This window comes from Protopterus annectens, chromosome 8.part0 (genome assembly GCF_019279795.1).
Source record: "Protopterus annectens isolate FY-2018-M chromosome 8.part0, PAN1.0, whole genome shotgun sequence".
NCBI lineage: Eukaryota > Metazoa > Chordata > Ceratodontiformes > Protopteridae > Protopterus > Protopterus annectens.
This window is the reverse complement of record NC_056741.1, coordinates 748,212,395-748,227,830: the sequence shown is the minus strand read 5'-3', so window position 1 is coordinate 748,227,830 and position 15,436 is coordinate 748,212,395. Positions and strand designations below refer to the sequence as shown.

General features: G+C 41.0%; 1 protein-coding gene across 2 annotated transcripts in view; it reads left to right on the top strand.

Annotated features, from left to right (window-relative positions):
- Positions 1–15,436, top strand: part of SCAMP3 (secretory carrier membrane protein 3) — a 728,328-nt gene that overhangs the window by 649,905 nt on the left and 62,987 nt on the right. For both annotated transcript variants that reach the window (XM_044080205.1, XM_044080206.1), the window contains exon 8: positions 8,850–8,967. In XM_044080205.1, coding sequence (XP_043936140.1) covers positions 8,850–8,967 — 118 coding nt within the window. The remainder of the gene's footprint in view (positions 1–8,849; positions 8,968–15,436) is intronic.

Below are 15,436 nucleotides of genomic sequence, written 5' to 3'. Positions count from 1 at the left end.
ATTATAGTGTTACAGAGGGTATCTCCTTCCATCTGGTGTCAAACCCTTCTTCAACTCTTCAGTACCAGGAGACAGCCAGGTCATTTTGTTTTAATCTGTGTTCTTTCAGGCACAACAAAACATCATCTTTAGTTTTAAATTGTAGCGAAATGCAGCATGTGCTACAGTTTATGCCACACAAGAGCAATAACGCACTTCAGTTCAGACCACAAATGCACTACCAGCATTCATTTCTCAATGCTGGTAATGTAATGAAGACCCCCAATTCAGACCACAAATGCACTACCAGCATTAATTTCTTAATGCTGGTAATGTAATGAAGACCCAATTGTCCCCCCTAACACTTTCCTCCCAGGGTGACCGTCTCTAAAGCAATATAATGGCACTGGACAAATCTAACATTTTCTTTTAACATGGAACATTTTACCTGTCTGTCCCAGTAAATGTGGTCTCCATCATTGTCAATGATTATTTCTGTAAACTGGTTTATTTCAGTGTGAATATATGAATTTATGTTTATAGAATACTGTAGTTAATCTTCAAAGTCTAACACTGTAAATATTCTGTTATTATAGCTGTTTTTATAATTGATTGAAGTTATGCTTTATGTATGTTTCCTTGTTTGTAGTATTGGACTGTGGACTAGGTTATTGCTGAAAAGGACTGTGATCCAGTGCTTTTACCACACACATATATATATATATATATATATATATATATATATATATATATATATATATATATATATATATATATATATATATATATATATATATATATACGTATATATATATATGTATATATATATAAATAAGTAAATAAATCATGTCATAGTAACATTAGTCATAATATATTTACTATGCTGCAGGCTTAACATCTGTAGAATTTTAGTGTTTTAATAGCTCTTCTGCATGCCACCTAGGATACAATTCCTTCGCTGTGACCACCCAGACTTTGAGGCATTGGCTGTTAACACAAAGTTATAATAAGAAGGAATGCATAGTTGTTAAGGGTCTTAGTGAACTCAGAACAGAACCTGGCTAGTTAAGGACCATCATTGAGGGCACCTGTTTTGAAGGTTAAAATATAAAGTAGTTAAAAGCAGCCAAAATGTATGGCAGGGTAGCAGCAGTGCACATAAGCTCTATAAAGGTATGCTAACAATGCCACACTTTGCACAGCAGTTAACCTCTGCTGGGTTGCTGGGTTAGTGAGTTTGCTGGCATTTAGCAAACAGAAATGTGTGTGTTAACGCAGACATAAGATTGATTGCAGAAGTGTGTGACCAAGCCAGAGTCATCACACGCACCTGCTCAAAATGTAATGTATATAACGAGAATTTCCTCTTTTCCCCAAATGTAGCATTTCAGGGCTGAAATATTTAGTATGAATGCTGCAGAGTATCTTCACATCTGTGGGAGTGTGTGAGACTCAAGAAAGATGATTTTGGCATCTCTTGAGGCTTAACAAGTGCTATTTTAGTTAGTGGATGCTTTGAAATAGCAGTTGATACAATCTAGTTGTTGTGTGCTATCATAATTGATTCACATGTAGCAGATCCAGAATGGGGAGTGGGCATCTAAATGGTATACAACTGGGGAGTAATGCTTCATGCATGTTGCTGCAACACGTTACCAGGACTTGAAGATGAATCACTTCCATGCTATCCTTTTTAGTATAACAAATTTGACTTGGAACACCAGAAATAACCACCAATCTGGTGGTCCCCTGCCACAACAGAAGGAATAAACTGTTGCAGAAAAAGGTGAAGTTTCAAGACTGGAAAAACTCCCTTATTAGCCTCAACAAAAAGTTGATATCCCTCATCAATTCCTCTAAAGCCAGCTATGAAGGCAGAATTGTGGCAGACACTAAAAACAATCACAAAGCCTTCTGTAGTTATATCAAGAACCTCCACGGCAGTACCCAGATTTGTTCTGAGTTACTGCACAATGGTACCTCCTATACTAAGCCAGCAGATATTGCCAACATCCTGGCCGACAGATTCAGTGCCGACTTTCCCCTCTCTCCCCCCTAAAGGACCAATCACAGTACCGGATGAATGCCAGGCACCCAGCATTACTGCAGCACAGGTTAAAGCTGCATTATCCAAGGCCAGGAATACAGCTTCCATGGGACCCGATGTTATCCCTAGCTGTGTTCTCCATGAACTACAAAGCAAACTGGCACCCAATCTGTGTGCCCTGTTCAGTCACAGCCTCACCTCAGGCTTTGCCCCTACCGAATGGCGCACTGCCACAGTCATCCCTGTCCATATAGGGGTGGCAACTACAGACCCTGGGAATTATCGCCTCATTAGCCTGATGAGTCTGATATGTAAAGCTGTGGAACACATCCTCATGGACCTGATTAACAAAGAATAGGAAATTTCCAAACTCTGGACCCCACACAGTTTGGCTTTGTGAAAGGGAGATCATCCCTGCTCAACCTGGTTGACTTCTTTGAGTCAGTCAGAGCTGTGGATGAAGGTAAGGTAGTGCATACAGCCTACCTCAATCTGGCCAAGGCCTTTGATACCATTCTTCACTGGGGAATTATTGACAAACTCGCCAAACTAGGCATCAACCCCTATATCACTAGGTGGATTAGAAATTGGCTCACAGATAGAACACAGTGTAAAATTAGTGAACTTCAAGTCAGACTGCCAACCAGTCATGAGTGGAGTCCCACAGGGATCAGTCCTGGATCCTCTCCCATTCGATGTCTACTTCTCAGAAGTCCAGGCCAACACAAAGGGACTCTGGCTGACCAAGTTCACAGATGACTGCAAGCTGGGAGCCATTATTAACTCCCCAAGTGATGCAGTGATCGTACAGAAAGGCCTCACTGTGACCAGTGACTGGTGTTGAAACCATGGCCTTAAGCTTAATGCCAAAAAATGCATTGTCATCCCCTTTGGTAAAAACTCAGTTCCCATTAATTACCACATCATTGGGAGCCCACTGAACACTGAATGCATTATAAGAGATCTGGGGACACAGGTTGACAGCAACCTCTCCTTCATCCATCACATTGCCACTGTGGTCAGAAAGTCCTTTTGTGTGGCACATCTCACTACCAAGGGTTTTGCATCCAGGAGGAAAGAGGTCATCGTCTGTCTCACCTCTTCCCTGATTAGACCAGTCATCGAGTATAATGCCCCATTTGGCATGTACCTCACTAGACACCTGCAACAGCTGTAGAGGCAACAGAAGTACCTCATGAAGAGGATCCTAGGCATTAAAATACATGTCCTACATGGACAGACTCAAAAGAATCCAGCTATTCTCTGTCTCATGTCGCCTACTTAGAGGCAATCTCTGCTTGACTTCCAAAGCCATGTCTGACCCAGCTCTGTTAGAAATGCTACATCTAAAGAAATCCCAATCCCTCCGCACCACACGCTCCAGAGACCTCAGCCTCATTACCACAATCAACAGAACATGCTGGATGGACAGGTTCCTCATCCAGAGACTGCCCATGCTGTTGAATAGACTTCCCATACATGTCAAGCAGAGCACCTTGCTGTCCCTCTTCAAGAGAAATCTTGATGAGTGGATGGGTAATAGAAAGTTCACCCCATGGATCACTCCAGTGGCTCTTCTTGATAGAGGCACTTGAACTAATGTCAGGCAGCATGATGCCAGGGCACTTCTATGGGCTAGGCTTGTAAAGGCTCCAGGGCCATTAGCCTAGTACACACCTCTGAACTTATGATGAACATATGATGCAGCTGACCACTTTTGCCTTGTGTATGCAGGTGTGTGTCTTCCATCCCCTTCTTTCACATAGTACCCCCCATTTTGACTTTCCAGTGGCAACAGCTCTACCTGTTTGTTACCTAGCTGGCAAGCCACAGTATCATGTTGCTACTTGAATGGTAGTTGTCCGTTGATTGTAGTATTTGGCGACAAGGTAAGTAGTTCGAATAGTATCCTCTACTGGCTCCATAACAGCATTTCATTGAATGGCCTTCACTATTTAAAGTCTGATGTTCAGCTTTAGACAGCCTTTTAAAGTTGGTTAGGATAATTTAGCAGTGTATGTTGTGAAGAAAGTGTAGAGGTACATATCCCTTTGCTTGGCTTTGAATTGCTACAGTGTGCATAAACTAGCACTAGCCCCCCATGGCTTTGGGCTAAGGATTTATGGAGTTACAGGAAGCCATTGGTCACCTGCAGGACATACTATTGTACTGGGTGCTACTGTACCATGATAGCCTGCTTATATATGCCAAGATGTAGTCTGTTCTTGGCTTAGAATTTACTTTTAGCAGACAGAGACGTGGTGTATCTGCTTGTTTACCTGGAGGCTAAGCTTGCCCTTTGTAAATTCCAAAAAAAAGACTCTTTTAGTGTGAGTCTGATTCCAAAAGACTTGCTCACAGTGTAAGTGACTTACCTTGGTGGAAGGCTTATCTATAATATAATCAGACCCACTGTTCTTGTTCAATCTTTATTCCTATTAACTTGAAAGAGGCACGCAGTATATGGTATGAATGTGGAACATTAGTGTGCATATTTCAGGCACATAAGTGTACAGAGGGACTTCCAGCAAATTTTTTCTCAGTTTCCTATTTATTTTTTCTCAATCTTAAATGTAAAGATGCATTCAGAATTGTTCTACTACTAACATATCATTCTATAATACATTATCAACCACCTTTCCACTTTCTAATAGTTACATAGTTAAACTGCTTCTTCGTTTCATTATTTCAATTGCTAGAAATTGCAAGTAATGTTACAGTATTTTTTACAATGTTACATCTGTCTGTACTGTATACAAGCCTGTGTCTGTTTCTAATGAATGATCAAAACTGCATATACCTATGCAAGCTATGCACATGCTCTATTTCTAAATGACATTTATGTAAGCTGTTGTAAAGATTTTTCTCTCATGTACATACACTCACCTATATTTTTATTCCGTCTGATATAATGTAACTGTTTGTATATGTCAAAACTGGTGTTAAATGTGGAGCTTTTCTCCCTGGGCCTTCACTGAAAAGGGTTTTATCCCACTCAGACTTTCCCAGTAAACAGATCGATTTAGATAGATAGATAGGCAGACAGACAGATAGGTAAATGGGTAGGTAGAGTACTGATGACACAAAATAGTCTCTGTTAAAACCATTTTCAAAGATAGTGGAGTTTGCACTTTTCTCCACTGTTGTGCAACTGTGGAGTTGGTATATATACGTTTGTAGGGTGCAGGGAGCTCTGAATGTGACTTTCAGTGATTTCATTTTATAGTATTGTCGCCCTTTGAATGTTTTTGTGAGCTACCAAGAATCCATACATTTTGGTATCTACTTTTCTGAAGTACAGGCTAACACAGAAGGTCTTTGGCTAATGAAGTTCGCAGATGACTACTAACTAGGAGCCATAATTGAAACTCCTAATGATGTGGACATCTTACAAAAGGGCGTCACTAAGACAGATGCCTGGTGTCAAAGTCATGGCCTCAAGCTCAATGCCAAGAAGTGCATTGTCATCCCCTTTGGTAAAAACTCTGCACCCATGAGCTGCCACATAGGTGTTAGTCTACTTAACACCAAAAGTGTGATGAGAGACTTTTGGACACAGGTGGACAGTAGTCTCTCCTTTGATAATCATATCACCACAGTAGTCAGGAAATCCTTCTACGTGGCATACCTCATCACAAAAGGTTTCTCATCCAGGAAAAAAGAGGTCATTGTTCCCCTCTACTTGTCACTCAGACCCATTATAGAGAACAGTGCCCCTTTTGGTATGTATCTCACAAGACATCTACAACATTTGGAAAGGCCGCAGAAATGCCTCACAAAGAGCCTAACAAAGAGGATTACCAGCTTCAAACAGATGCCCTACGCAGACCATCTCAAAAAACTCCAGCTTTACTCCGTTGCATATCACCTACTCAGATGTGATCTCTGCCTAACATACAAAGCTATGTCAAACCCAGAGCTGTTGGACTTGCTCCACTTAAAGAAATCCCAGTCCCTCCGAGCTACACGCTTTAGCGACCTAAACCTTGTCACCACAATAAACAGAACATGCTGGAGGGATAGATTCCTGTACACAGAGTCTTCCCATACTCTGGAACAAACTACCTATCTATATCAAACAAAGATCCTCATTAGCACTGTTCAAGAAAAATATTGATTACTGGATGGGAAATAGGAAATTCACCCCAGGGATCACCTCTGTGGCTCTGCTCGACAGGGGCGCAGGAGAATAATTTTCTTGGGTGGCAAAAGTCAGGGTACCTTTTTGGCTAGGCTTGTATAGGCCCTATGGCCGATAGCCTAGTACCTACCTATGAACCTATGAAGAGAAACAAGTGAGTGAGGCTCATATGATACACGTGCTGTTCATCCTGCAAAACTGAATCACTTTCTTTTGCTTTGAAATTTGTTTGTATCTTCTTTTGGATCACTGAAATCATTTCATGTTCAGGGGTTGAATGTTGTGATGACCTCAGCATATATTAATGATGAAAGTGTTTCATAACATCTTTACTGTGTCCATGTCATATTATTTTGGCACCAGGAAACCTCACAACTCCTTCTGGCTTAGAAAAGAAGTGTGTTCTGTTTGCATTTTCTCAGGAGACATTCATTGTAATGTTTAACTATGTGTTGGATACAGCTGGTTCTAGACAGACTTTCTTCAAGCGGTGCTGTCAATCTGGTCTACAGTTTGTATTCCAGCTTGAGTGTTTGTGAGGCTTCATATATGTTTACATAACATAGAATGTTGCTTCTGGATAACTATTCAAGCACTGAGCTGGATTAGCATACTGACTTGCCTTACTTCGGTTAGGGATGAGTTAGTGGGGTGAATATTTTAGTGGGAAAAACACCCTCTGTGTACCACCTTAATGTGTCATTTGTAACGTTTTGTCACACATAGACTCTTGCTGCTAGCTTCGCAGCTGTAGTGTGTGGCTAGAAAATGTAACAAAATATATTTACTTGCAAAAATGTAAAAGTAAAAGGCCCAATAAAAGATAGAAAGGACAATTTCAAGTTCTAGCACTAGTAACCTAGGTTCTTGAGAAACATGCAAGTTTCCTTTGGGCTGGAGAGGCACTAACATGCCATATGGCATTATTCCATCACAAGATTTCCTCCATTCATACCTCCATTTCTCCTTTGACTTTATTTTTAGAAGATTTTACTTTGTTTATTCATTTATTTCTGGTTTTTGCTCTGCCTCAAGCCCTATATCAACTTTGCCAGTAATAGCGTATTATGGTTTTGGTGGATTAGTTTTATGATTCAGACAAATAATGTACTGTCTATTGTCCTGGGACATATCTTAAATTAGACAGTTTATGAACCCAATTTCATCAAAAGCTGAAAAAGTAAACAACTGTGGTGAAGAAAGTAGCAGTTATTTCATATCTCCTAACCATGGATACAGACGGAATACATACATTAAAAAATGCAATTTCTAGATAGCAGTGTGCATCCCCATCTGCATCTGTGGGGCCTTATGCAACCCTGACAGTGTCAGCAGCTCACTTATAGAAGAGTATCTTAATGCTTTTCCATCTGCCTGAAGGAAACATGCGCCCATAACTATCCTGCACTCCAGACCACCCCTTACCTTGCTTATCATTAAGTCTAGCTCTTCATCTTGTACAGAGTGTGTGTGTGTGTGTGTGTGTGTGTGTGTGTGTGTGTGTGTGTGTGTGTGTGTGTGTGTGTGTGTATATATATATATATATATATATATATATATATATATATATATATATATATATATATGTACACTGACTGGACAAAAAAATAACCTTTTTTGCATATTTGTCTTTTTTGTTCTTTTCACTCCCTTGCTTGTTGACAGTCTAGCCTCTTGAATCAGGCTAAGTCTGGGTATCTCCAGCAAGATGATGACACTTATCTGGGGGAGGGGCAATCATCCTGACAGCCATGGGATGGATTGTGCCCTTGCCACCATCCCAACAAGAATTATTATTTATCTTTAACCCCACCCCTTGGCAGATGATGGGGCCTTTATGTCTTTCTGATGCAAGTCCCATTCTTGTACATCTTTTCTTGGAAAGCAGCTGCATGAATGCAGCATGGGGAGATATATGCACACCCAGGTTGTCTTCCTTCCCTCCTCTGAGGGGATTGTAGCATCGTTTCTACTTGGACTGCCCCATCACCCCCAACACCAGCTCCAATAGAAGCCTGAGCTACTAATCAAAGTGTGATCACCTAAGTTCTAGTCAGGACTTTATCCCTCGTACATCAGGTGAAGCTGACAGAGGAAGAACAGGTTTTTCATCTTTTTGCAGTGCAAGGAAGAAGTTTTGGAAAATCATACAGTGATTATAGGAGATTTGCACACAAAGCAAGTGGTAGATTATGGCTAGGTTACTTTAGCAGGGCAGAAATGCATTTTATGTACAAAGGTGTATAACATTTGTGAAGGTGCATAAAGCAGAGGGTGATAACAGCTGAAGTAGGTTTTTTTGCAGTATTGAGCAAGGATGGAACAAGTAATTTAGCTATGTTTGACCCCTTTTCCGATAATGGGTAACACATGTAAGTGGTAATACACTGAAATGTTTGCAATGCCTGAGGCAGTAGTTCAAGTAAAGATGTATTGTTCTTCATTAGTTGCAGACTAAGCTGTTTCACTTGTCATCACTTTCTGCATGGTGTAGTGTTTTCCCAAATCTTTATATTTTATCTCTATTAAATAGAAAAGCAAGTGCGACTGTCAGCTGCCCACTAGGATGTTATGCCCTCAATGTGAACTTATTTTTAATTTTCTCAAATCAAAGTCTATTTTTGCTAACTGCATCAGTTATTTGAAAGTGAGAACTGAACTAAATTTTTTTTGTTGTTGCAGTGGCTGGATTTTAGCACTTACTGCTCTGAAGACAAACATTGGCGTTGCTGTGATTATGATGGTGACAGCAACATTTTTTTCAACTTCCGCTATCCTAGGAATCCTCATGCTGCAGAGGGTGAGTATGGGAATCACGCAAGACTGCAGGTCTGTTTTGGTGTATGCAGTTCGTACTTAGAGGCACTGGCTCATTTCTAAAAACCACACTTCTGCCTCGAACCGAAGCTGAAAACACTACCACCCCCTAAGCTAATCACCTCCCTGTTTGTGACATCAGTAATGACGTCCTAACAATCCCACCCACCTTGTTAGCATTCTCCTTTTTAGTGAGATCACAGTAAGTCCCTGCCCAGCAATCACTTTATATCCTATTCTCATTGCAGTTTTTTCCCTGTGTAAACTGCAAGACTGTCTCTCTAGTTCCTACATTTTAGAAGACTGATCCAAGGGCAATGGTAAAAAAGCACACTGACAAGGCAAGGGCGGCAACAGTATACCTCGTAATTATAGCACAATAATCAGAGAAACATGGACCCAATAAACTTAGAACATTGTTAGAATAACAGGATTAGTGATAGCGTGTTTTTTTCTGAAGCATGTCATGTCTGTCATTAAAATATACTTTATTATTTATTGGCTGCAGCCCTGGGTGATTTGTCATCAAAACCCCAAATTAATGAAGAACGGACCAAAAATATGAGCTAAAAATCTGGATAGTCTGCAAAAATCTGGACAGTTGGGAGGTCTGCATAGCCCGGGACCAGCCAATCCCGATCTCTCCTGAATGAAATACCGGCTTTTAAAAGCCAGTTTTCACTTGCAGCCAAACGTCGGTACAGTAGCTCTCTCTGTCTGGTCTTAACTGCAGCAGCTGTTGCTGGAAGACAGTTTGCTGCAGTTTAAATGTACTATTTTTTTTTTTTTTTTTATAGGAGGCAAGAATATGGACAGTTGAGAGAGAGCTCACAGCCCTGGACCAGCCGATCCTGATCTCCAGAACGTCGTACCGGCTTTTAAAAGCCGATATTTCACTTGCAGTCAAACCTCAGCAACGGAGCTATTTCTGTGTTTGGTTTTACATTTAACTGCAGCAACTGTTGGTAGAAAACAGTTTGCTGCAGTTTAAATGTCTAAATACGCTATTTTTCTATTTTTTTATAGGAGGCAAGAATCTGGACAGCTGAGAGCTCACAGCCCTGGACCAGCCGATCCGATGTCTCCTGAATGTCATACCGGCTTTTAAAAGCCGGTATTTCACTTGCAGTCAAACCTCAGCAACAGAGCTATTTATGTGTTTGGTTTTAACTGCAGCAACTGTTGTTAGAAAACAGTTTGCTGCAGTTTTAATGTATAAATATAGTATTTCTCTATTTTTTTATAGGAGGCAAGAATCTGGACAGTTGAGAGCTCCTCACAGCCTCCGACCAGCAGATCACGATCTCTCCTGAATGAATGAATGTCATACCGGCTTTTAAAAGCCGGTATTTCACTTGCAATCAAGCCATGCTATTTTTCCCATAATAATAAACACAGAATATCCTGTGTGTATCCCTACATTTCTGTGAACTCCAGCTGATTGGGTATAATTTTCATGTGCCTAATACGCTGATGCTACTGTTTTACTCCTTTGATTCCTATTCTTATAATGTCAGCATGCAATGTTAGTTTGTGTGGCAAACTGTTTCCCTTTTGCTTGCTGAGAAGTTTTTACATTTAAACACCCAAAATAGCAGCGAGAAAACAGGACGAGCAGTACTTTCCTTTTCTTATTCGCTCAAATGTACACTACTTCGTGTTTCTTCAATAAGATTGATTTATTCCAAACATTTGGAATAAATCAATCTTACTGAAGAAACACGAAGTAGTGTATGTTTGAGCGAATAAGAAAAGGAAAAGTACTGCTCGTCCTGTTTTCTCACTGCTATTTTGGATGTTTAGTTGCAACGTTTTTTCTAAGTTTTTACATTTATAGGTAAGGGGTTGTGTAAGCTTCCCCACATAGATGGTATAGGGAAGGCTCATCCCCTGCACAAATAATGTCATAATATTATGAATAATGTGTTTATGAAAGTTCAAATCTATGCCATTAAGATGTTTCTCTATAATGATTTTATCTTACTTGTATCTGTTTGGACTTTGGTACTTGTAATTACCAAAATAGATAATTTGGGCCATCCCCCTACCCATTCAAGGAGCAAACAATCAGCCAAGCAAATAAAAAACATTTCACATTATACAGGAAGAAAATATGCATGCAGAAAATGGTCACTTTCAGTGTCACTAGCTCAGCAGCAGACTGCACACTCAGCTTTGACTTATGTTAGACTAGAAGGCTGTTGGTTCTATTCTCACGTGAGGTGTTTGGATATGTTTTCCAGTACTGACAAAGCAGTACACCATTACTGGGGTGCTGCATTCGTGATACGCCATCTTTTAGATTAATTATTATTAAACAGATGGCCAATTTGCCAAAGCTGGTCATAGCTTAGATGAATGATAAAGATCCTGTGAAACAAATGAGTGCAGAGGTTCTTTATTTTTGTACAGAAACTATTTTCAAAAAATGCACATATTGAATACACTATTTACATATTATAGATATTTGAAATTAATGCCTAACTCAACAACACTATGTAATATTTCAGTCAAATCTCAACTTCTGCTATATAATATATTATCACAATTTTCCTTCCAAAGGTGTTAGAAACAAGCTGTGAAAATTCCAGCCTTTCCTGTGATTGTATCCCATATGCACTTATTGTCACCATATGCAAAAAAAAAGTGCTTGTTATATCTGGTAACTTAGCATCAAGAAAGACGTCTCTTATTTTCATTCAAAATCACTGTAGTTTTTTTATAGTATAGCCTTGTGCATGTCATTTCCTTCAAAGCTTTTCATTTAATGTTAACTTTTATATGCAATCTATTTAAAGTCCAATTGACTTACTACAAATCTCTAGAATGTGGGAGGAAATTGAAGCACCAAGAGGAAACCCAAGCAAGCAGATGCTGCACACTGACTCTTCAGACTCAGCACAGAAAGCACCCCTAGCCAAGAATCGAACCAGCAAACCTGCTCTGTTAGACAACAGTGCTATCTGCTTTGTCACTCTCTGTGTGTGTGTGTGTGTGTGTGTGTGTGTGTGTGTGTGTGTGTGTGTACATATATATAGATGTATATATATATATATATATATATATATATATATATATATATATATATATATAGATGGATATACTGTAGATGTATATAATTTTCTATTATAGGGTCATATGATCATAGGTTGATGCTAGGCTATTGGCCCAGAGGCATTTATAAGTCTAGCTAAGAATTTCACCCATGTTTTCTCTAAGTCAACACCTGTTTCCCTTGCCCAGCAGGGACACAGTTGGGATCCCAGGGGTATATTTTCTGTTTCCCATCCAGTCATCCAGGTTCCTTTTAAAGAGAGCTAGAGAGGTACTCTGCTTAACATTGAGTGGAAGTCTATTCCACAGATGGGGGGGGGTCTTTGGGACACAAATCTATCCCGCCAACAAGTTCTATTAATGTTACAGACCAGGTTAAGGCCTTGCTTTTGAGTTGCATGAGTGGAGTTTGTCTTATGGGTATGCAGGAACTCCGTCAAGGCTGGGTCTGAAATGGCCTTGTATGCCAGACACAGGTCACTTTTGAGCAGTCTGTATGAGACTGAGTAGAGGGACAGGGGTTTTAGACTATCTGTATAGGATAGGTGTTTGAGACCCTGGATTTTCTTGGTCAGGAACCTCTGTTGTTTCTCAAACTGCTGCATGTGCTTGTCAAGGTACATGCCAAAGGGGGCATTGTACTCGATAATGGGTCTGATAAGGGAGGAGTACAGGGATGTTTTGACCAACTTGTTCCTGGATGAAACACCCTTATTTATGAGGTGAGCCATATAGAAAGCCTTACGTATAACAGAGGCAATGTCATGGTCAAAAGTCAGGTTGCTATCAACCTGTGTGCCTAAGTCCTTCACAACTGATTGCATGCTTAATACATTATTATTAATCTGATAATTAGTAGGGATGACATTTTCTTCAAAGAGGATAATGATGCATTTCTTGGCATTCAGTTTGAGGCCATACTTCTGACAGCAGTCATTATTTTGGGTAAGGCCCTCTTGGAGGATGTTCACATCACTAGGGGAATTTAAGACAGCACCCAGCTTGCAGTCATCTGCAAACCTGGTCAGCCACGGACCACTGGTTTTGGCTTGCACCTCAGAAAAGTATATCCCAATCAGAAGAGGCCCCAAGACCGATCACTGGGGTAAACTGCTTATTACTGGTCTACTAGAGGTGGCTTTCCCTACTTTGACTGAGTTGGTTGTATCAATGAGCCAGTTAGCTACCCATCTGGTAACATACAGGTCGATGCCTAGCTGGGAGAGTTTATCTATTATGCCCAAGTGAGGAATAGTGTCAAAGGCTTTGGCGAGGTCAACGTAGGTGCTGTGCACCGTCTTCCCCTCATCCATGTCTTTGGTGACTGTTTCAAAGAAGTTAACCAAATTTAACAGGCATGATCTCCCTTTGACAAAATACAACTGTGCGGGTCAAGCTTTTGGAAGTTGCCAATGTCCTTGTTTATAAGGTCCATTCGTTTCATGGCCTTGCAGATCAGGCTAGTTAGGCTGATGGGCCTATAATTGGCTGGGTCAGTGGAAGCTCCACCTTTGTGTAGAGTGATGACAGTTGCTATCCTCCATTCACCTGGGATGAAGCTGGTGCTCAGGCTTTGGTTGAATAGGGTGTCTAATGGAGCTGAGAGCACATGCCTGAGTTCATGCAGGATGCAGCCAGGGATGTTATCAGGTCCCATGGAGACCATACTTTTTGCATTTGAGAGTGCAGGTGCTGGGGATGTCCTGGTTTACTGATGGGGGAAAGGGGGTGAAGTTTTCACTGAACCTGCCTGCCAGCAGGTTGGCTATATATGTGGAGTTTGTGTATTATGCGCAATATGTATATGCTCAGAACACATTATTGATTACATTTAGAGGTAGTTACACAAATGAGGGTGTGGATAACAGAGTAGGACAGTACAGTAATGTGATGCAGGCTAGTCAGCACCCAGATGTACTAAAAGTATAATTCCACATTGTAGGATAACAGCAGAACTGTTTGTATTATTGAGAAAGTGAAATGACAGAAAACTATGTAAACAGTGTATGAATGTTGTACTACCTGGCGTAATATTATTGTACTCCATAATAAGTCACTATGGCTACATTACCCTTTAATGTTCAACTGACCCTCAGCATTATAGGTTCATAGGTTCATACTAGGCTATCTGCCCTAGGGCATTTATAAGCCTAGCCAGAGTGTGTGTGGCTTTCACCACCCCTTAGGATGAGAATACTATACCCATTAGTTTGCTGTGCCTCTGTCCAGCAGTGATACAGAGATGATTCCCGGGGTAAACCTACGATCTCCCATCCGCTTGTCAAGATTTCTCTTGAACAGAGTCAGTGAGGGGCTCTGCCTCACATGGACTGGGATTCTGTTCCATAGTGTAGGGAGTCTCTGGGTGATGAATCTGTCCCTCCAGCACGTCCTATTTATATCCGTGTTGAGGTTTAAGTCTCTTGCTCTCATGGCTCTGGTGGATTTGGATTTTTTGAGGTGGAGCATGTCCATTAATTCCGGGTTGGACATGGCCTTGTATGTCAGGCACAGATCACCTCTGAGCAGATGGTATGCGACTGAATAGAGCTGGAGTTTCTTCAGTCGGGCATCGTATGACATATGTTTGAGCCCCTTTATCCTTTTGGTGAGGAACTTTTGGGGTCTTTCCAACTGCTGCAGGTGTCGGGTAAGGTACATTCGAATGGGGCGTTGTACTCAATCATTGGTCTGATAAGTGAAGAGTACAGGGGTACAATGACCTCTCCTGATCTGGATGTGAATCCCTTCATGATCAGGTGGGCAATGTAGAAGGTCTTCCTAACCACTTTGGCAATGTGAGTGTCAAAGAGAGGTTACTGTCAACTTGGGTCCCCAGGTCCCTGATAACTTCTTCCATGTTTAATGGATTACCACCTATGTGGTAATTAGGGGTTACCTTGTTTTTCCCAAAGGGTATGACTATACATTTTTTTGGCATTTAGCTTAAGGCCATGGCTCTGGCACCAGTTATCCATTTCTATGAGACCTTTCTGGAGGATGTCTGTGTCTGATGGAGTGTCAATTATGGTGCCCAGTTTGCAGTCATCTGCAAATTTTGTCAGCCACAATTCCCCTATGTTTGCCTGCACTTCAGAAAAATAAATGCCGAACAAGAGGGGGCCCAGGACTGAGCCCTGTGGGACACCGCTCGTGACTGGCTTAGAGTCTGACATGGCACCAGCAACTCTAACCCTGTGTGTTCTGTCCTTGAGCCAGTTTGCAACCCATCTTGTGACATATGGGTTTACATCTAAGCTGGTGAGCTTTTCTATGATGCCCGAGTGGGGTATTGTGTCGAATGCTTTTGCTAGGTCAAGGTAGGCTGTGTGAACTGCCTTACCCTCATCAATGGCCTTAGTGACTGTTTGAAAAAGTCAACCAAGTTCAAGAGGCAG